The sequence below is a fragment of the Zeus faber genome, assembly GCF_960531495.2.
Source record: "Zeus faber genome assembly, chromosome: 17".
NCBI lineage: Eukaryota > Metazoa > Chordata > Actinopteri > Zeiformes > Zeidae > Zeus > Zeus faber.
The window spans coordinates 17605715-17629191 of NC_137204.1; the positions used below are offsets into that span (position 1 = coordinate 17605715).

Here is a 23477-nt window from a genome sequence, read left to right on the forward strand (position 1 = left end):
GCTCGCACCCCACCCGCAAACCCAAAGTTCATTGTGTGGTGTGTGTACTGACTTTGAGTTCTGGCACTGGGAGAGCTGGGCGAAGCACAAGCAGATCGACGTTGGGGTGCAGTGGGTCGGGCAGCGGCATATCCTGCAAAGGCAGTAGATAGTCATTCCCACATAGGCCTCCTTTACGGAAAAGTCTTGTATGGAGTCTTGTTTCCACATAGATGACTGTTAAGGATTCATTTGGTAATGCTTGCAAGAGAGGTGTCTGATGTCACTAGGCCAACAGAATCGGTTTTGTTTTTACACCAGCGCCTCGCTCCCCGTCTCCCTGCCCAGGACAGCAGTTCCTTCCGCTGACAGAGCCCCCCCCCCGTCCCCGGACGCAATAACCCTCACCCAAAGTTATTAAACCAGGTTGATCATTTTCAACCTGTCCTACTCTCTCTGCCTCCGGAGAAGGAACGTTCTCCACCCGTTCCCCCTCTCCTGTCCGCTCGCTCGCTCCAGCTCTGCTCCGTGCCGCGAAGCGGGGACTAGCCAAGCGGTTGTGCCCGATGTCCCCGCACCATGCCCCTAACTCTGAAAGACACGTCGGGGGTCTGAGTGGTATTTTTAAGAAGAAAAAGCATACAATTTAAGACCCGTCTCCATGGAGGCTGAGCGTGTTTCAGTTTCCCGTCTTTCTAGCCGAGTGCCACGGTTCGGATCTGACTCGCCATTTTTCCGAATGATTTATTCATTTATTTGTTTATTCTCAAAAATAAATATCTTCACATTATATGCTTTATTTGGATTCGTCTCAGCCCCTACTTTGTGGCTGTACTCTGCTTTACTCTGCTACGCTTCAGTTCCCACACACACCGTTCACAACCTTACCGGCAATTTCCCGGAAATTATGCTCGGTCTAGAGAGTGGGGAAATTTACGGAACAGCTTTTGCGGAACGTCGGGATCGGCCCTCGTTCCCCGCGTGACGCCAATGTGGATCTTTGCCAGTAGATTTACGGCTTTCAGTGCGGGAAAGGGGCTTAAGTGGCGAGCCCATCTCATGTAATCATGTCTCATGTGATCGTGCCAGCTTGTTTGAAGTTAAGTGCGCTGTGCTCCACCCTGGTCCACCCAGACATTCAGATGTCTTCACTTGACACTGAAAGATTCCCCTCGCAGGCTTCCCTTCCCCTAGTCAAAAAGTCCTGAAAGCAGTCTTGGCTCAGTCTTGGCAAGCCAAGTCTTGGCTCTGTGAAGTTGGTAACATATCACAGGAAGACAACTGCTATCTCTGCGAAGTATTTGGTGTTTGAGAGCTTCAGTAAGCTATGTATTCAATAATGACATTGACAAAGAAGGAAAGCACTGCAACATGCTTGACGATGAAACTAAAACTTGATAATCATAAAGATTGCATGTTGAAAGTCCCTCATCATTTTGCATCAATACTCATTAAGATCAAATATATAATTGTTGTTTGTTTTTCATGGTTGTTGTTTTTTTGCTTCTTTTTATGCAGGCTTTCCCACCTTTGCCCAATGAGGCTGAGATTGCACACACCAAAAAACTCTTCAGGCGCAGGAGGAATGACCGGAGGTAAGAGCACCTCGCTCTATCGGCATTTAAACACGCGCAGGCGCGCACACACACACACACACACACACACACGTCAAAAAAGAACATTTAATGGGCAATTCAGTTCAAAATGAGTTCCATCCTTTACTGTGTAATTTTGCTGGAAGCATTTTGTTGCACAACTCAAAAGTATGATTATTTGCTCACGGCGCCAACGATTTCTCTCTCAGCAGTCTTATCTTTTTGCAAATTGAAATCAAAGGTTTATCCAAAGGGCTTATTTTGCACCGCTGGCAGTGAGTTTACACCCAGTTCAGGCTCCAAGTACATTCTAAATTCTTATTTGACCAAACTCTCTGACATCATTCAAACCTCTGTGTGTGTCTCTCTCTCTCTCTCTCTCTCTCTCTCTCTCTCCTCACTCCCTCTCACTCTCATTCTCACTCTCTCTCGTTCTCTGCGCCGTGATGTCACTGGAAAACTTTGTCAGTTGCTAGGAAACACTAAAGAATGAAAATATTTGGGTCGTCTTTGTGGATAAAAAGAGGAAAGTTAAGCTATACCAGAAGAAGAAACTCGCAATTGTAATCCTTTTTTAAGTGGAGGGAAATGTTGGCCCCGTCCCGACCTATTACGTTTTTGTGTTCTGGCCTGTGTTCTGGCAGCACACGTTACACATGACAAAAGAACAGAATTAAGAGCAAAGTTTATACCCACAGCGATTCCCTTTGCTCTGCCGTGTGTGTGTGTGTGTGTGTGTGTGTGTGTGTGTGTGTGTGTGTGTGTGTGTGTGTGTGTGTGTGTGTGTGTGTGTGTGTGTGTGTGTGTGTGTGTGTGTGTGTGTGTGTGTGTGTGTGTGTGTGTGTTACAGGGTGCCTCGCTGTTTAACAGTTGGGACGTAGCTGACCTTCTGATTTTTCTGTGCACATCCCCTTCTGCTGTTCCATTACGTGGTGTGCACAGTGTGCGTCTTGAGGTGCACTGGCAGCATTTTCTTTTCTCCACCTGAGATGCTCAACATGGAGGAACATACTGTATACTGTATTTGAGATGCGGACACATCTACTTGTGGGGGTAATTTGGAAAAAAAGTGATTATCAAAGTAAAAATGTGGTTTACATGAAGGGCAGATGCTTTTATGTGTTTTGTTTGCTATTGTGGATTTTTGACTGGGAAATAAAAGTAATTAATGATATTGGTGATAATGGTAGTTTAGTTGTACGCTTGCAACATAGCTTGAAATAGTTTGGTTTTTTTTGCATTGGTCTTCTGGTAAAATGGAAGTTGCACTCCTGTGAAATGTTTAATTGTTCTCAGCTCTAAGATGTGCTCCACTCTTTTAAAAGCACTTTTGTCTGAGTACATTAATTCTTATTTAAAGGGAGGTGGACGTTTGTGGAAAGTCCAATGGTGTGAACCAGTGGTGTAGTCTAGTCCATTGTAGTGGGTATCCTGTGAGACTCCAGCTGGAGCCGGAGCCGGAGCTCGACGCAGCTTGTGCGGCGGCAGACAAAGAGGGCACAGGGTGAAATTTATGAATGGAGGTGAATGAAGGGGATGCCTTCCCCTGCAAAAAGTCTTTCATTTTCCTTTATGATGGGAAGCCACCGCGTTAACACACACACACACACACACACACAGAGTATGAATGGATAAATAAAATGTAATGTCCAAGTGTGCACCCTTGGAGGATTACTGGAACAGGGGTAAATGCGATGTGGCACCAGCAACGAGGGGGTTAATTACTTGGGAAAACAGCGGTGCAGAGCGGAGAATGTGCGGCGTGTAGTAATGTGAATTAAGTTTTTTGGAGGGAACCGAGTCTTCTGGCTGCGTTCGTTTCAGAGAACGGCTCTTTGTTCTTTTTGTATACTGTAACATCTGCATATTGGCAAATGACATAAATAAAACATGAACATATGATAATAATTATGTTATGTATTTTTTGTTCATATTTATTTATTTATTTATTTATTTGTATAGCCTAATATTTAAAAAATGTTTCAAAATTGGGGGGAGTACTACAGTATAGTTCTTTTTCTTTGTGCAGAACAGGTATAAACAGTAGTTCTCACACATAAATCATAATAGTAAAATAACTTATTGGGATAAAACCCTCACAGTCAGACAACAGTCAGACATGCGTACATGCTTTGTGAACCTGACATGACAGTGGCTGCGCCCCTTCTTCTGCCTCCTATATGGAGTAGGAAACATTTGCCAGCGGCAGGAGAGGGTAACTTAAACGGACAAAACACAACATAAAAATGTAAAACTTGCCAAAGAAATAAAGTGTGTGTGTGTGTGTGTGTGTGTGTGTGTCTGTGTGTGTGTGTGTGTGTGTGTGTGTGTGTGTGTGTGTGTGTGTGTGTGTGTGTGTGTGTGTGTGTGTGTGTGTGTGTGTGTGTGTGTGTGTGTGTGTGGGCGTCGTGCGTCTCCCCGTAGGTGCGCTACCCGCAGAGCACCCCTTCACAGCGCACAGGGTAAATTTTATGAATGGAGGTGAAGCCTCCCCTTCCCCTGAAAAACATATTTTATTACAGTTATTCAAGATTCAAGATTCAAGAGTCAAGATTTTTATTTGTCACATACATATAAAAATCTTGAATCTTGAATCTTGAATCTTATACTAAATTATACTTGTACTCTTATACTTGAATCTTATACTAAACTCACTGAAGTGAAAGTTCTGTCACAAAACTCTATCGTTACGTACCCTTGCGCATCCTCTACACTGTGTACCTGCGTACCACGTAGACCACACCGCGGCGGTGAACATACCGTACGTGAGTTTGGAGGGCGATGTCCTCCTAGGCTATTTTAGTGCGTGGGTCCCGGAAATCAGTGTGTACTATTAAATAGTGTTGTAGTGCTCTGCCGTTCATTCGTGTACAGCCTGGGAAAGCCTATTAACCTCACGTCTCCGTTCCCCAAAGAGAGGCACAGATGAGAATGACTAAGTACAGTCGCCGTAAGGCAGGGAGATGGAGCGTGCAGGATGAAGATTAGCAACAGGAATGATACAGGAGATGGCCAAACGTGGCGCAGAGTATAGTAGATTAATGCAGAAAAAGATAAGGGGTCAATATTTACATTTTCTAATATGTATTTTAATTGTATATGTTTTAATTTGACATATACAAACAACTTGTCTAATAGAAACAAATAAACGTGTCTGATATATTATGTTTATAGTTTATAGTTGGGTTGACGGGTAGGATTGTACGTCTAATGAATGTGGGCAAATGGAACAGTTATTTTTCCTCTGGAAAAAAAACAGGATTTCATTAAAAAAAAAAAAAAAGATTATTTATAGAGGAAGTGGTGAGCAGGGAAAGAACTGGAAGTCCTCAAAATATTAAATGAAGGAGAGACAATATTTTCCCGATGGAGGTCCTTTGACCAACATGTTGCTTTATTCAGTAGATTTATTGTAATTGCAAATTTAGTCCGTGTGCGTACTCTCTTCTGTTCTTCTCAGAAAAATAATTAAGCTGTTGCCTCTCCTCTATTCTTTCATAGTTAAAGTATGTAACGAAAAACACAGACATGTGCGTTGTCCAGTACGTCTGTGTTGTATCCAACATGCGCTGAGTACGAAGTCACAATGAATAGTTTGTGGTGTGGCAAACTACCGAAATACCTCCGGGGCATTAAAAGAGCAAGAATGAGTCGGGGAGTCAGAGAGAGTGAGTGTGAAATGAGGCAAAGTCCAAGTGCTAGCAGGAGGAAGGAAGGAGAGGAAAGGAGAGGCAGCACATGTGTTTCTAGTTGGGTAGACACGTCAACCCGGGCTTAAATTAGTTTGTGATTTACTGGAATATGCCGCTTACCACCTAATTTCTCTGCAGCGAGCAGGATGCCTGTTCAGGGCTCCACGGTGCGACCGCTTTGGTCACACGTGCGACCAAAAATCTGTCAAGTGCGTCTAAACATTTTCGTTGGTCGGCGTGGCTGAAATTCCGCAGGTCTGATTAAAAGGGGAAAAAACAAAAAAAGTATGTCTAGGTGTGCAGACATTGGCCTTTGAACAAATATAATAGTCTTTTTTCTGTTGATTATTTTGTCGGCGTACAGCAGGATTTTATGTACATGCTGCACGTGTGCCGTGCATGTCTGTGTGTGTGTGTGTGTGTGTGTGTGTTTGTGTGTGTGTGTGTGTGTGTGTGTGTGTGTGTGTGTGAGGCCGCGCCCTGTACTCCTCCCACATTCCTTGCGTGCGAACGAGAGAAATCGTGAGCGGCATCGCAAGCTTAAAACATAGCCCAATTCAAAATGAAGAGAGCTATCGCCACGCGCACATGCACGCACGCACGCACGCACGCACGCACACAGACGCACACACACACACACACACACACACACACACACACACACACCCGCACCAGATCGCGTGCACACATTCCCTCTCGCGAGACTTATGAACCGCCCACAGTAAAACACATTACAACCGACAATTAACAATACTCCAACGCATCCATGGTCATTAAAATATTACATTATATATGACTATATCAGAATCACAAAGTATTAGATATTATTATATGATGCCAATAAATGCCATAAAGTAACAAAAATACTTGGGGCTCCCTGGTCTTCTATGAAATATCTATTTGAAAATAAGGAAATGCCACTTTTATAGCATTGGCTCATTTTAATTTATAATGGAAATGAATGTCTACATTAAACAAATGTTAAGAACCGTATCAGATTGCATTATATTGCATCGCCTTGAATCGCGCCGAATCGTCATCTCGATGTGTATCAGATCGTCTTTTAAGGGAGAGATGCGCACCCCGAGAGCTATTGGTTATTTTGTCGCCAAGAAAAATGGTCCAGTGCCCATACACCTGTCCCTGGCCCTGAAAGGCCCAGAGGGGGTAACCGTTCCACCTGTCTTCCCTGTCCCATGTCCTAAGATGGGTCGGTGGGTAAGATGGCTCATCCTGACCTGAAGGATTTTGGGGGCACCTAAATTATGTGCTGGCGCACCCGAATGGAAAAAGGTGAGGCGCACCATTGCCGCCAATGTAAAAAGTTAGTCTGGAGCCCCTGCTGTTTGTAACTCTCTGCTTCTTTGTCTCGTGCATTTTTCCGAAAAAAGGTGGTAATGGTAATGGAAAAATAGTCAAGAAACCCAGTCAACTACCATCTCTTTTGTTTTTACAACATTGAGCGGTAGGTTGTTATCGGTACACCGGATTTCTAGCTCCACTCCCCATTTCCCATTTGACAAAATTCACTCCCTCAGCAACACATTTGCCACCTTTTTCAGAAATCCTGAAGAAATAAACATGTGCTGGATAAATACTTCAAGCGTCCATCATTATCTGATTTTATTCAGTATGCTGAAATGCTGAGTGAAATTAAACCCAATCTGAAAAGTCTCTCCACAGTTGGATAACTTTTCCAACTTACAAAAAAAATTGAGAATTGCAGTAATATTTTAACATTTGGCTTTCCTTTTCTATTGAATCCAGCCTCCCACAAGGCTTATGCAGTCTGCTGGATCTCATCCAGGTTTCTGCTTTGTTTTTGATTTTCCTCTCAATCCTCTCTTCTCTGGGTCTCCTGTTTATTCGGAGCATTTGGAGAGAGGCTCTATTTCCGTCTTCCACCTTTTCACACTGTGATCCTTGTTTTAACAAGGTTTCCTTAAAAAGTCTCAAAGTCTAAAATCCAATAATCTATATTTTAGGCCTTACAATGTCTTCAATGCGATATTGACGGGTCTTAACAAATTGGTTGAATTATGAATTTCAGGGATGCAAAATAACTCACTTTTCGGCAAATGTCGCTTTTTTCACGTCCAGATCCAAAGAGTTTTATTTCGGGGGGGGGGGGCGGCAACCTGTTTTAGCATTTTTTATTTATTTTATTCATCAGAGAACGACGCCATCGCTCTGAACAAAATGCTCAGACTGCCGACCGCTCTGAACGCTCGGTTTTTGCAATGTTTCTTTCTACTTTTGGCACAGGCTGACATCAGCTCGTCACGGATTTCTTCATATGGTCATCTGCTCCATCCGATCCGCTGTGTGTTTCTCCAGACAAAACCAATAAAAAATAGTGTTTTTATTGTAGATGGTATTAATTTATTTTATGTATTCAATTTTATCTTATTTTCTGACGCTTACATGAAACAAAAAAAACATCGCCTCCGAGAGTCGCGGTGAGTCGCGGCGCGGCGTCCGTCTCCCCCACAAGCTTTGAGCCCGGCAATGAAAGTCGGAACAAACTTTTAAATGAGGCCTCGTAGATGTAATATGAGTGACGATTCAGCAACTGCACTGATTATTTCTCGCCTCAGTTTTGTTGAGAAACACATTTTAGCGGACTGATAAGGTGAAATCAGTGACTGTAATAGACCCCCCCCCCCCGGCGCGCACTGCATTTGTTTACCGGCGGATCTTGACCGCGCCAATATGGCGACGACGTCGGACCATATTATCCAGAAAAAATACTTGGAGAACCGCGAAGATCGCGGGATCATTTTGAAGTTCGAAATCAAACACTCATTTTGATCGATTTTAAATTTCAAATCGGACTCGTGACATCCCTAGCGATTTCCCTCAAAGATTTATGCATCGAAATGTGGAAATATTAGGAACGTGTGAGTCAAAAACAAAGAGTTTCAAATCATACAAGTGGTTTACCTCCGCATGCTACTATCGATATAGACGAGTGAGCGTGAATGTCAGAGAAAGCGTGAACTTAGAAGGACTCGAGAATGTCCTCGTCGTCGCCAGCCTGTAGAAGAGTTTAAAATGTGTAGGAGAGAAGAAAAGAGGGACGACTGAATGAGATCGCACTCGAAAGCTGTTCTTTCAGAGCCCTACATTCAGTCACGGTCTCACTAGACTTGACGGTAAAGACTTCGCGTGTTGTACTTGTGTGTGTGTGTGTGTACTTGTGTGTGTGTGTGTGTGTGTGTGTGTGTGTGTGTGTGTGTGTGTGTGTGTGTGTGTGTGTGTGTGTGTGTGTGTGTGTGTGTGTGTGTGTGTGTGTGTGTGTGTGTGTGTGTGTGTGTGTAGGGCTCAGAGGAGATAGGCTTTTTGGAGAAAAGCTCTGCAGAGCCGGAAGAAATAATGGTTTTGTGAAGAAACTGAAGATGTGATGGTAAGAATTCTCTGGCCATGTCCCCCATCACGGTCATACCCATCAGAGATTTTACCGACGTGGTTTGGTGGAGAGCCAAACCAAAACACATACACGTCATGATCTAGGTCTTCAAGTGTGCATTAAATGCATTCGATTCGGCTTGAAAGAGGTTTATCCATGTTTTCTCTCGGTTTAATGAAGTGCTTTAGTCACTGCATGTTAGCATATGTGTATAGACCCATATAGCAATCTATATTTGGTGTGGGCCTTGTTTTTGTAGTACCGTGATGCCACACAAAGTCCCAACACTCGATCACTTGAGAGGAAGTGAGTTGTAACATTATAGGCATGCCTTGAGGGCTCTGAATGTCTAATGTGCCATAGCCGTACGTAATCTAGCATCGGGTCAGGGCATGTAGCAGAGGCATGGATGTGTAGGTGTATAATTAGAGCTCTGGAGATTTAGGAGGCCCGCTGGTAAGGCACCAAAAAGCACACCGGGACACGTAGACCGCCTCCCTTGTTGATATAGGTCAAATATGTTTATCTGCATTTACATGCCTGTCTGAGTTCATATGTTTAGCATGGAAGATTTCACGATTCTGCATACATTTCATAATTTGTTGAAACATAGCAACAGATGAAAAATACCTACTGCATCATTACCGTGGTTAAAATAAGGGAGGATCATGCAGCAAATACCTTTGGGTGTAGCATATGGCTGTGGATGATACTCGCATTAAGATGTAAAGAAACTTTCTTCCACTCATTTACGTTAGATCTGGTTTATTTTATACAGAACAAATTGAATGAGTAGGAAAAGCTAAACTACTGACTTTTATGCGTGTTTTTTGTATATGGAAAAAAAAATGTTGCAGCACAGATTGTTTTGATTGTTGTTGAGCTACAGAGAGTTAAATAACTCAAGATCGGTCTATGACAAATGGTTACAGTAACTACAGTCAAGATCCTGTGTGGGGAGAAGAAAGAAAGTAAAAGTTCGTACAGGTCCATGATGGTTTGGATCGGGGGTGGTCAACCTCAAGCTCTGCCTAGTTTTGCTGACAGCGCATCCACATCGTCGTCGACCAAAGATGGGATTTTCTGTGTAATTACCAGAATATTTGCCAACAGCTCCGACACAGCACATACACGCTGGTAAAGAGAGCACATCCCAGCAACTTTTCAGGGGATGAATCTCCTTTTCATGCATTAGAATAGGAACAAAAACTATATTAGAATGATGTTAAATGTTTATCAAAAGGAATTTTTGTACATGTTACCCTTGTAGCTGCCATTCAACTACATTAGTGGCGCTCAACAGACTCAAATCAGGATTCCTACATGTTCTCCACTTCCAATCAAAGTGGACGATTTCCAGACACCTCCTATTGCCGAAAGAAGCGCCAAATACTTTCTTTTGTTGACTAACCAAAAGCATTCAGAGAGATATAGATATATTTCTTTTTCATCAGGAACAGAAAATCGAACTTGCCACACCGCCATTCTCAAAGCCAATCCGCCTCAGTTATTAGTCGGTCACAGATGTTTACATCTTTGTGTAATCTGAGCAATTCCCTGACCATTTATTCTGTAAATCTTATTTAAATACGACCACTAATGGGAGGGCTTGTACATGTCATTGTATCATTTTTACTGCTCGGTACATTGACCAGATGCTATGTCTGAAATTGATCTTCAAGCACCAGAACGGTTTCGGTCGTCCTTAGACTTGGTGTAGAAAATTTGATATTTCTGCCCATCTTTCAAATGGGCTTTAAAAATGAGAATGAGAAAATGTGGGGGTTTTTTGGAAAGGTCATTCAGTATTAACTTTAGCACCCTTATGTGGTGCAGTTTAGGATTTTGTTTTAAGTCAGAAGAAGGAATGGAGGGATATACAGTAGATTAACTCTCCCTACTTTGGGCTATGGGCAATTGGAACTGCTGAACCACTTCTGTATTTATTATGAGGCTGAAAGAAAGAATTGTTGCTCACATGGCAATGGAAATGTTTGATTTCTTGACCTTTTTCGTATCATATGGCTCTAGCAAAAACCTAGTGACCATTATGATCATCCAGTATTTTTATACTCTTAATTGTTTACATCGATGGTAGTCCACATAATGTGATGTCTGGTCAGTTTGCTGACACACAGTGCTGCTGCTCACAGTGCACTGGGGTGTGAGGAACACCGGTTAGAGTGGTGAACCCTCTTTTGTTTTCATTGCCTAGTCCGGAAAATTGCTCACAAAAGTGTAATTGTTGTTAGATACATAATATTGTTGTATCTATAAACTGTGTCTATATATTGTGAGTTCACTTTCAGATAAACTGTTACTTTTTTCAAGATTTATGATTTTATTCATTGTGAACTTTTGAACAGACATGAGAACGTTTCCTATGATGCCAGCAGGTGTGATATGTAGTATACGTATATTCTATGGTGACAGGGTGATGTGTGGCGTACGCTTCATTTAAGTTTGCATTTTGTCATTTGGTAATACTTCCAAGGTGTGTGTGTGTGTGTGTGTGTGTGTGTGTGTGTGTGTGTGTGTGTGTGTGTGTGTGTGTGTGTGTGTGTGTGTGTGTGTGTGTGTGTGTGTGTGTGTCTGTGTGTCTGTGTGTGTGTGAATCCCAACTAGGATTCAGTGACCGGGGACTGTAATGGGATAAAGTGGTGTTACAGGGTGAGGCTGTCTCTCTGAGCATGGTATACAGTCCCACAATGAGTTCTACATGGGACATTGCCTTCTATGAAGCCTTAAACAGGGAAGGAAAGGGATTACTCATTACTGTAATGGTGGGCTGAAGGCACCCAAGTGGAGAAACCTTGAAATCCCGACAGGGGGGCATCGTTTTGGGGTTGTTGTTTTTTTTTTTGTTTGTTTTTTTTCCTGAAAATTCCATCAAGGAATATGGCATGTCTGGATGAAGACCACGGTGACTTGGCATCCCTCCTCATACGCATTGAGGACAAACCCGACGACGACGGGAAATTAAGAGGGGAAACTGTGTGACTGTACGAGGGTAGGAAGCGGAATCCGGGTTCTTTGGAGAAAAGCAGAAAGGGGGGCCTTGACATCTTAATAGAGGAGAATTGAGGGAAAAATCTTTTCCTTCTCATCAGAGGTTGAAAAGGATCCCGATGCCTTTGTGGCGAATGTAAAAGACTCTGCCGACAAATTTTTGCGGAGAACTGTGAAAAGTATCTCGAGGCTGTTATTTTTTTTTTTTTTTTTGTCAAGGAGAATTCATTCCCCTCGGTGATTGAGCTTAAGAAACACTCTCTTTACAATAAAATACGGAGGAGAAGTGAAGTTACCTTGGTATATTAGGCTGTTTAACTCAGGGTCTCTTGACGCCTACACAAAGGCAGACCCTTATGAAATGACAATATCTGATGATCATCACTTGCGTAATATTTGTTATATAATGAATTACTTTGGGGGCGGGGGGGGGGGGGGGGGGGGGGCTGTCATCAAGGTGTCCTAATATTCTTGTTGTATCGGTTTTGATTCAGACAGTCCTTTAGCCAGTTTACTATTCATATTTTTTTAACTGTTTTCTTGGCGTTACTCTTCTGGGAGCCACTCGGTTGATATTCAGAAGTCAAATTGTGTCCAGCTGATGGAGGTTGTTTTTGCTGAAGAGACCTTGATTCAATCTTGTCCAACTGATGTTGTTTTTTTTGGCTGTGGTCCCAAATCTTTTGGAGTACCAAAAACAAGTTGAGTTTTTTCTTCGTCGCCGAACAAAGAAACGAGCCGACCGCTAGTTGAGTGTGTGCTAGTTGTCAGCATAAGGGAGATAATACGCTGGCACCTCCACAGCAGGGTGACTAATCCCCCGTACCATATGTCAATGTCTTGTCAAGCCCGGAGCCAGTGCAGCGAAATGACAGAGCAATGAAGGATGAGGTAGACCCATCCCGACGGACGCTCTTGGACATACACGCGGGATACGTGGGCTTGCATTTTTTATTTCTTTGATGGTCGTTTAACTACTGTATCTAAAGTTGATTTGAATATTTGGACATAATTTGGCACAGGAGCGTGACAGAATGCCTAACTGGAGTCACAGTGGCTCACAAAAAAAAATCACATTGAATACCGGTTTCTAAGTCAGTCAGGTACGAGGTCGTCCATGAGGATTAACGGGCAGATACGACCACGAAGACCGGGTTCTTAACTAAATCTACTTACATTGTTATCAAGGTAAAATTATGCCGCGACGCAATGATTTAAATATCGTGGGTAGAGTGGCTCTGTGACATCCATCTGCTGTGAGCGCACTAAAGCTGCTTCGCTGCCCGTCTGACGCCAGAGCGTGGTCCTGCCGGCGCCGAGAGCCGAGCAGCCAAGAGTGGCAAATGAGCGGAGGTAGCGCGCGAGGCATTGCCGAAAAGTCGTTTGGCTAACGGGAACATGCTCTCATTCCAGGAGACAGCAGCGGTCGCAGGGCGGAGGGAAGAACCCCAGTCAACAGCAGTCGCCTCAGCACCAGTGGGATCTCTCTCTACAACAGCCCCCGAACCAAGACCAGCAGCCGAATTCCACGGAACCGCTCGGAGATAGCAAAAGCAGCGGTAATGGCCGACCCGCTCGTCCAAACCAAGGAGGGCACGGGCAGCGCCCGGGAGGCCCGCCCCACCACGGGTACAGCCAGAACCGCCGCTGGCACTATAACCAGAAGGGACAGGGGCATGGACAGACGAACGTAACCGGCGACAAAGGGGCACCGCCGAGAACCGCCAAAGAGGAATCGGAGAATATGAAAACGGTGGAAGAACAGAGAAAAACACTGCAGGAGCCAAAAGACTACAGCAGCAAAGCCCTCATCGAATCAGCCCTGTCTGCGTCGACGGCCAATCAAATTGTCTGCCCGGACCAGACGTTTAATCAGGAATCTCCGAGGCCCCAACCGCAAAGTTGGAAGGCAAACGACGGCCAGTCGGAGCACCCTAAAATCACCCTGCTGCAGTCGTCGAAGGAGAGGCTGAGGAGGAGGCTAAAGGACGAGGTAGCAGAAAGCTGCTTACTGCCTGTCAGTCGGCATTAGTCAAATCAGGACACGAGTGTGCACTCTATTATATATATATTTATGGTCATTATGTTTAGAAAAGTGCCTTTTTTACTTACAATAGTTGTCGTGCATACACTCGCTTTTGCTTCAGTCACTTTGAATATTAAGTCACATGGCTTATTTAGTACTCGCGCACACACTGTTGTATGCAAGGTTGATTATATTGAGTTGAAGTAGCGACAACTGCATTAGATAGCTATCTTTAAATGTCTTTTCGCTGTCTGCTGAAGGGGCATCAGCACTCGCAGGGGCTTGTTTTAATCTGAACGCACTCGACGCCTTAACAGAAATAAGGCATTGCCATCACCAGAAAGAAAAGCTACCAGAAATATTGTTTAAAACTGAATGTAATGTTTTTTTGTTTTCAACTCAAAAATATATTCTACTTCATTGACCTAGCTGGTTACGCTATAGGATACAGTATTAAGATAATGTTTTACTTTTTAAATGCGGTCAAATAATATTTTCAGCAGTGTTGATATCGGTGAAAGCCACGTAAACATAATGTATTGCACGGATATTCATAGGAATGACTGTGTATTGAGCTGGCGTGAGCCCAGTTGGATACAGACGCTGTGTATACTTGACAGAGCTCAGTGGGCCTTGTGCCACTGTCCGCTGTCTTCATCAGCAAGCTGTCAATGTGTTAATTAGAGACAACGTGTTAATAAAAGATAACAAGCCTTATATAAAAATCATAACAAAACAGGATTTATGACCTTTGTAGAGCTATTACTAAACAAAGTTTTTTCCATCCTTTGGCTTCCTTAAATTAGATATTTCTAACCCATATTTTACACCTAATAGTCAACTGTGTATTCTAGTCGTCATCGTGGCCTCTTCACGCTGGTGGAATCCACGGTGGAGTGGAGCGGTGAACCAAAATGTCTGTCAGCCTGACCGTGAATCTCTCGCACCTGCCTTCTCCGTCCGTCTGTAGGAAGACGGCCGTGGCTTGGACAGTGGCACCGGCTCGCAGCGCATGGATCGGCTGGTCGATCTCCTCAACAGCATGAGGAGCAACAGCAGCGGCGTGGAGCAGCACCTGGCCTCCTTCATGGAGGAGGCCCAGTGCTCGGCCCGCTCGGAGGAGAACCTGGTGCAGGTGGTCAGCACCATCTATCTGAAGGCGGTGTCGGACCGCAGCTTTGCCGCCACCGCCGCCAAGCTCTGCGACAAGATGTCGCTGTTCATGGTGGAAGGCACCAAGTTCAGGTCCCTGCTCCTCAACATGCTGCAGGTGAGGAGGCAAAAGAATGGAAAACCGTGGTCACTCAATTTAACCTTCATTTACATCAATTTTTTGTAATATGCATTAAACCGCAGTTCTTGGGGAAAGAACTTCAAAATGTTGTATAGAGCTAAATGCAAATCAAACTTAGAAATCCTCACTCAGGAGGGTGTATTATTGAAATTCTACTTTAGTATTTTACGTTGAACAGGACTAAAGATATTGCCATAGACGGGGCCAAAATAGTAATGTCTGAAGCACATCCTTAAGGGGAAAATACTGTATGCTGTGTGTGCATCGTGTACAACAAAATACTTTGAATTATATATTGCTATATATAGCTGTTGTTTCAAAAGTTACATTGAATTCTAAATTTAGTGTTTGTTGACTTTTTTTTTTTTTTCCTCCATCAAGTCCATCAGTAATTATTTCCGCCTTATTCACAGTAGAACACGCGTCTGTGTGTGTGTGCCATCGCGCACAGCCGCAAAAATTAAAATTCATTAATGGCGGTTATAGATAGAGCCGTCACAATTAATACCAAATTGCCGGATCGCAAACTCGCTGCAATCTTTCTGTGTAATCGTCAGATCTCGCAGTCGTATGTTTCCGTGCGAATTTGAGCGGGGATTTGGAAACCCAACGTGAGAAATGTGACAATGAATAGAAGGCGACTCAGGTGACGGCGTGAAAGACTGAATTCAAACGAACGAAGAAGACTGTTAAAACATGACAGTCCTAGTTATAGAATAGTGGTTGTTGTGGGTTTTTTTTTTTTTTTGGTATTTATTTGAAGCCAGCCCGAGCCCCAGCAGATGAACACCTACTGTTTGTGTGATGCTGTAAATGTCAGTGGGCAAATGAGCTAATCGTGAGGCCCTGGGGAAGGAGACCCTGTCTGGATGGATTCATCATCCACCAGGAAAACATGTCCTCTCGCGCTCCTCCGCCTCCGCCGCCCCCCCCCCGCCCCCGCCAGTATTCAACATGGATTTCCAGTCTCCGCGCCAGTAATTAAAACAATCCTCGGCCCCATCTTGTTTCGCTTCGTACCTCCTCCTCTCCTCCTCTCGCCCCACAAGCCGCTCCGTTTCCATCCTCGCCCTCGTCTTATCTTCTCCCCTCACCCATAACAACACGGGCCATCGCCTCTCTTCTTCTGCTCCTGTTGTTTCCCCCCCCTCTTCCGCTCTCGCCCAGGAGCCAGACATCGCCACCAGAATGTGTGGAAACAGCCAACACGCGTGCACACACACACACACACACACACACAGGCACACATGCGCGCGCACACACACACACCCCCACACACACACACACACACACAGCTCTCTGGCTGTTGTCAGATACATGCAAGGTCTAAATGTTAACCCACCTGCTGTGTCCCCACACTCCCTGCCCTCCCCTCCGCAGTATTCACTCCCTCTCCCGGCTCCTTTTATTTACCGTCATTACGTTTAACCCACCTAACATTAACCTCCTTCCTGTCGTTTATTTTCTTTTATATCCAGACAGTCGGATTGGGGGTGGATTATCCCCTGATCCTCCTCTTTTCCCCCGATCCCCTTCTTTCTTTCCTGGAAGTCTGTCCTCCTCCTCGTCCTCCTCTCCTTGCTCTCTAATATGTGTTGTTGTTTTTTTTTTTGTTTGTTTTTTCCCCGCATGCATACATACACGTTTCCCAGCCGGTTTGGACCCCCTCCCGGTCTTTGACATTTGGGCTCGGTGATTTTAAGCATTCTAACGGCACTGAGGCCTTTATTGAAGATGCATGTTGTGTCAGTCCCCTGCTCTCTCAGTGTGCAACCAATTAGTCTGTGTCCATGCTGTTTATGATAATAAAACTGGGGCTCGGTCAATTAAATACTTTGAGTCAGGGCGGGGAAATATTATAATTGACTGTATAATATGCAAAATCAAATACGACAATACTTTGGAGATGACCGTTGGTGCTTTTGTGAAAAATTTACACACAAGAAATATCTCACGACCAAGCAACAGCTCGAACGGTGGTACTTTACTGTACCGCAGGTGAACTACATCACGACATTGCTATAACCAAAACCCCAGGCGATGTCTAGTCTTACGATATCGGTATTGTGTCGACATATCTCCGTACCGTGAAATGTCTTATCTCCTTGAGAATGCAGTCTACAAGGCAAGGCGGACTTGAGAACTTAGAAGAGCAGCGCCATTTTTGTGCCACCTGCTTTTGTTGCTTCCCACCTATCTTTGTATCTGTGTGTGTGTGTGTGTTAAACAAAAAGCGTTTCCCTGCGCCCTGACTCGGGTCTCCTCCCGCCCGTGTGCGTTTTCATACTTTGTCGTCCCGGTGTCAAGCACCCCGGTTGTGATTTGGGGGCTACGTGTGACACCTGTGAAGTTGTTGTATAGTAAGTGCGTGAGACGCCCATTCATCACCGCGCTGTCAAGGCGCCTCAGATCCTTGAAACGGGCGGCGTGCACACACACATCTGTGATGTGTATTTTGGAATCCACACAAGCATACGCGGCATGCGGTCGCTTCTGTGTTTCAAGCTGAAATTCTGAGCATACCCGGTGTAAAGAGCTACTAGGAAAAGGGCAGAAGCAGTAGTTTGTTTAACTAAAAAAAAAAAAAAAACGCCTTTGAAGATAACTTGGACACATAGAACATTAACCCATATTAACCTCCACACCTTCACGACTGACACAATCTACTCTGTTGGCCTTTACTTCTAAACCGCATTCACATATTCGGCTTGGTTCCGTACCGGATAAAATAAATGTGAAAATGACTTTGATACATTTCACAATTCGTTTTTTTTTCTATCCGTGAGGTTAATACACATGCCAACTACTCTAATTCCCATTAGAGAGATGATAAAGATGTTAATGATGATTAATGCTTCTCCAGCAAAAGGCCATTTAGCACTGCCGCTGATGGATTCGCCAAACAACTCGTTGCCACCTACCTGGCTCCCACTTTTTAAGGTCGGCGACATGGATCCGTAAAAGCAGCTTAATTTCCCGCCTTTCAGATTCCCTCAGAGTCGTCAGCGGTGTGTCCTCGGCTCTGACCGAGTCTGCTCTCCTTGTCTCCCTCTCTTCCTCTCCGGCTGCCCCGCAGAAGGACTTCTTGCACCGGGAAGAGCTTCAGCAGGCGGATGTGGAGAGGTGGCTGGGCTTCATCACCTTCCTGTGCGAGGTGTTTGGCACCATGAGGAGCAGCGCTGGGGAGCCCTTCAGGGTCCTGGTCTGTCCCATCTACACCTGCTTACGAGAGGTTCGTGATCGGGATCACAAGCGCCCTGTTTGCCCGTGGGGTGACACAGTGCAGCGCTGGGTGACATTTAAAGCAACGCTATGTAACTTTTTTTTTTGCCTTGAAATAACAGCTTCAGAATCATTTTGATGGTGCGCTGACTTGTATTATGGAGAACTGCACCTCTTTCATTCCCGCTCACCCTCCCAAAAGCCTGTTCTTGCACTATGTAACTTCTGTGTCTGGGTGTGATCCTTGATGTTTGGCTCCGGTAAAAAACATTTTTTTGCCTTGTAAAATTTATTAAATAAATAAACAAATAAACAAATAAATCAATAAAAAACGAAAAATGATGAATTATAAACTTGCCGGTCAAAATCCTTATACAAAGCCTAGCCCCTCCACCTCCCCGACGGCGCTGGTGAGACCAGTGGTGCGCCCGGCACCTTGCATCTCATCCCACGCGCGCCAGTTCCTCACTTTCATTGCGCCACAGGGTTTGTTTAACCCTCTGACTCGCGCGTGCGAGCCGATCTGCCAGGCCGAGCACATCTGGTACCTACACCGGCAGCAGGGAGCTGATCCCTGCAGCCCTCGCTCCCCCGCGGCCCTGGGAAGCGGCGAGGTCCGTGCAAGGGCGCCGTAACCTAGGTGTGCATTACTGCATATTTGCGTTTTGTAACATAGACTTATGATTGAAATGTGACCGATAAGGTTCAAATTTGTCCTGGGAAGGAAAGACAACGGCAGGGTTTTACGACAATGGTGTAAAAGTGACATTGCACTCAGAAACTGTAGGGGCACCAAATTCTAAAAGTTACGTAGCGGTGCTTTAATATGTCTTATTATAATAAACATCCAATGCACTGCCTGAATTGTAATTGGCACAAACCTATCGCTTTATTTTTTCTTGGCCGCCGATCTCATCGCAATACGGTGAATACATGCTCCACTCTGTTCGTGCTGGCGTTGGGGTTGCCAGTTCATGCAACAATTTCAGCAATGAGACAAAAACCATCCTAAAGTCCTTAGACGTAGCCATATCCAGGCGTTCCTATTTGATCAATCCATTTAGTCATTCATAATTCGTTCATGTATATGTATCGCTTTCGTTGCCTACTCCTATATAAGTCGACATTCAATTGTTTTATATTATGGTATGTTATACTGTGTTGTTTTATACTTGGGGCTGTCAAAGATAACACATGCACCCACGTAATTTAAATAAATTATTTTGCATTGATCTCACTAAGCGCCCCTCCTGCGGCCTCTTGACTTGCCACAGGGATTGCAAAGAGATGCCAAATCACATTCCTACCTTTAACTATAACATATATCTGTGTACATCACGTGCGAGACTAACAAAGACCCGATGGAGAACAAAGGTAAACTACAACACAGGTGCTTTCAGTTTAATAGTTAAAATGCACGGTGGACCCACCCAGAGAACTACACACAATCAATAAAGGTAGAATTGTTTTGTGTTGTTTTGTTTTTTTTATTTGAGTCTTTGTTTAAAATCTGAGTTTCCTTTAATCCTGCATTTGCGGAATATAGGACTCGTGGTACAACATGTGATCAAATATGGTATTAATCCTGGTTAATCACCAGAATAATGGGATTGGAAAATGATTAATTTGAGACCCCTATTTATGTTATGTTACATTATGTTACATTAATTTGTTTTATATTAAATTCAATGATTTCAGAGTAAAGAGAAATAAGCTCATATTGGAAAACCGAGTGTGTGCTTGATGCACGTGCCAGGGAGTTTTACCACAATTTCCCACACCTCTCCGTTTGGCACACAGAGCATGTTCTTTACCTCTTTCTAACACGCACACACCCACACCCACACCACCCACACCCTACACCCATGAGTGTATGCCCAATGCATTATCTCACCTTGTTAAAACATTTGGCAACATGAATACGGGTGTGGACAGACATCATAACCACATTCACATGCACACACTGCTTTTGCCCTGAGTCAGTCACAAGCACACACACACACACACACACACACACACACACACACACACACACACAGACAAAACAAACACAACTCCTCTTCTGCTGTTTCTTTGATCAGCAGTGTGTTCTTTGGCCCCATATGTGATGTAAAATTATTTTCATGACTAATGACGTTGCTTGATGTGGTGAGGTTGATCTGATGTGTCTATGTACGTACGTGTGTGTGTGTACGTGTGCGTGTGAGTGTGTGTGTGTAGGGGTGTGTGTGTGTGTGTACGCGTGTTATATAACATGTTTCCGAGTGCGCCAGGAAGTGCATGCAGGTTGATATGACAGCTGTATCGGTAGATTAATGAGGAGTGGTTGAGGTGGTGTTGTATCTCGGCATCGGTGAGGTACAGCGTATTCAAGTGCATTTCCACCTTGAGAGGACCCTCCGAAGGCGGAACTGTCAATTAAAAAATGTGAAAGGGAAATAAATATAGATGAAAATTACTCTTTTGTAACCCTGGGTGAACAAAACAAAATATGTTTCCACTCTGTACAGCCCATGACCAAGTATCTAACACACGGTATGGATGAAATGTTGTGTTCACACAGAGCACATGACCTCATGGTGGCACTTGCAATGGACTCCAGCATATTCATCTCACTGTGTTCATTATCGTCCCTTCTAGCTGTTGGAATCCACGGATGTTAAGGAAGATGCAGTGCTCTGCTGTTCTATGGAGGTACGGGCGCACATACACACACATCACACTACCCATGGGTATGAATCTCGATGCTTCATCGTGTAGACTATGTCCAATAAAGGTCAATAAGTTAATGCCGGACTGACCATGAAATAAGAATGAAACACAACACACTTATTTTCAGCGGTGAAATTGTAATTTCCAAAATGTATTGAAAAGTCGCGTGTTTGTTCCGACTGTGAGCGAACATGGCCGTGGCGAAGCGGCATGTTTTGTGTCCACATCTCATGCGGCATGTGAATAATGAAGTAGTGCAGGAGAATTGATGTGAAATTATAGATTCAGTAGGAGTGGGAGCTGTGAGCTCTTATCAACTCTGTGAAGTGCATGAGGGAGGGAGGGAGCGACAGAGCTGCGAGTTATTTGTCAAATAGCTCAGAGATGCAGCCGCTGCCTCGCTTTTATTTTATTTTTTTATTTTTTTTTCTTCCCCCCTGTACAGGTTTGCGCGCGCGCGTACATGTATTCACAGCCGTGCAGAGAAGCGCCGCTCCACGCCTAGAGGGTCGTGATCCCACGGTCTTTGTTCATATTAACAGTGACAAGGTGCTAGACATGCTGTGCTGTCGTATCTAGGGAACGCACACACAAATAAACAGGCCACTTATTTTGACCTTTCACCCATATCTTCACTTGTATATTAAATGTAATCAGACTCAACACAACTGTGTTTTGCAGTCAGAAATGATAAAAAAAAAAATGTGGAAAATCGGTTGAACTCCGACATATTTAAATCTCTCCAGTTATAATGTCGGGTGAAAATATTCCCCTCTAGGCACCATTTGAATTGGAGCTGGACGAAAACGTTAATGATAATTATCGCCATATTTTTTCCTCGATGTCGAAATAAAATACATATTGTACACTGCATATTTATGTTATACTATCATTTGAAAGGAAAGTTCCTGTTCATTTCCGCGCTCGGCAAGCTGCAACGGGAAGCCAATGAGTTTGGACGGTCCAAAGCTGACCTTTCACCTCTGACCAATCGCGTTTGTCGATATAGAGCCAAGCCCCGCCCCCTCCCTCGTGGACAGGTAGCGCTCGTAAACAAACACGCGGCGACAGAGCCGCAGCGTCTAGAACTCTGAGGAGAAGCAGAACGATGATGTGTCGTTGGGACACATCCATCCATCGTTTGGTGTTTTTTTTGGGGGGGGGGTATTTAAGTTCCGACCCGAAGCAGACGGTAAATAGTCATTGTGTAAAATATGTCGCCGGGACATCGCGACGAAAACGTTGTCATTTATTTAGACCTACTTGTCATATTTATTTTCTTTTTGATTTGTTCAAAGATGTATTTATTGAAATGTCCATTCTTTATTGTTCATGAACGGAAAGTATTTGATTTCAAGTAGTAATATTAGTATAGTATAAAAAAACAACAAGGGCATTTCTCCTGGCGATGGGAAAGGCGTCAGTCGCCTCTTTGAGCTCATTTTGCTGTTAAACGGTGTTACACTTTGGCTCCCCTCTTTCGCCCACGCCCACCGTTTTAACCGGGGTATGGTAGCTCAGGAGGTAGAGCTGGTGGTCTAGTGATCCAAAGGTTGCTGGTTCGATCCCAGGCTCCTCCTGCTAGCATGCTGTAGTGTCCTTGAGCAAGACACTTAACCCCTAATTGCTCCTGATGGCTGCGTCCGTCGGTGTTTGAACAATTGTAAGTCGCTTTGGATAAAAGCGTCTGCTAAATGACTAAATGTAAATGTAAATGTTTAACCGTCTCTCGCTCTCCGCACCCATTCACGCCATCATCCTCCCCCAACAGTTGCAGAGCACCGGGCGTCTGCTGGAGGCCCAGCTCCCTGAGATGATGACGGACCTCCTCGCCGCGGCCAGGGACAAGATGCTGTGTCCGGCCGAATCCCAGCTCACCCGCTCCCTCCTCATGGAGGTCATTGAGCTTCACGCCCACCAGTGGAACCCCTTGGAGGCCCTCACCGCCCAGTACTACAACCGCACCATCCAGAAGCTCACCACATCCACTTAGATGGAGAGAGGAGAACCCCCACCCCCTGTGACTTTTCCTGTTTGTTTGATTTTTGTTTTTTGTTTGTTTGGTTTTTTTTTTTTTGTCTGATTCTGAGGCCCGCATAAGCTCCAAGAGTGCTCTGGGCTGAACGCTGCCTGCCCCCTCGACCCCTCGACCCCTCGACCCCTCGACCCCTCGACCCCGCCCCCGGCCCTCTGACACCTCGGCCCCAGCCGTGAACCTTCCACGAGATGCTGCAATAACAGTAGCCCGCGGCTCCAGTGGGCTACCGCAACATGACTCTAAATGGCAAGAAGCCAGACACGGTGCCTGTCGCACAGGTCCTGAGAAATCGAGTCGGGAGAAACAGTCCCTGCATTTTTAACAGCGTTTTAAGACGCTAACGTTTTAAGTGCAGCTAGGCCTCCCCGCGTGAAGCAGGCTGTTGAACTTTTATACATAATCATGTACAACAGTCAGTTTTAGGCCAGCTTACTAATGTGGATGTCAAAGCTGATGGTCAATGTTGTTGTTTTTTTGTTTTTTGTTTTTAGTTTTTTGTTT

At 44.6% G+C, this 23477-nt stretch overlaps 1 protein-coding gene across 1 annotated transcript in view; it reads left to right on the plus strand.

Annotated features, from left to right (window-relative positions):
* The window catches only part of ctif (CBP80/20-dependent translation initiation factor), a gene marked incomplete at both ends in the record, with an annotated part of 44609 nt that extends 21678 nt beyond the window's left edge, over nt 1-22931 (plus strand). Inside the window, 6 exons of the mRNA XM_080017428.1 lie at nt 1498-1574; nt 13098-13677; nt 14681-14980; nt 18081-18236; nt 20867-20920; nt 22710-22931. Of these exons, the coding sequence (XP_079873554.1) occupies nt 1498-1574; nt 13098-13677; nt 14681-14980; nt 18081-18236; nt 20867-20920; nt 22710-22931 (1389 nt within the window). The remainder of the gene's footprint in view (nt 1-1497; nt 1575-13097; nt 13678-14680; nt 14981-18080; nt 18237-20866; nt 20921-22709) is intronic.
* Nucleotides 22932-23477: the final 546 nt, after the last annotated feature.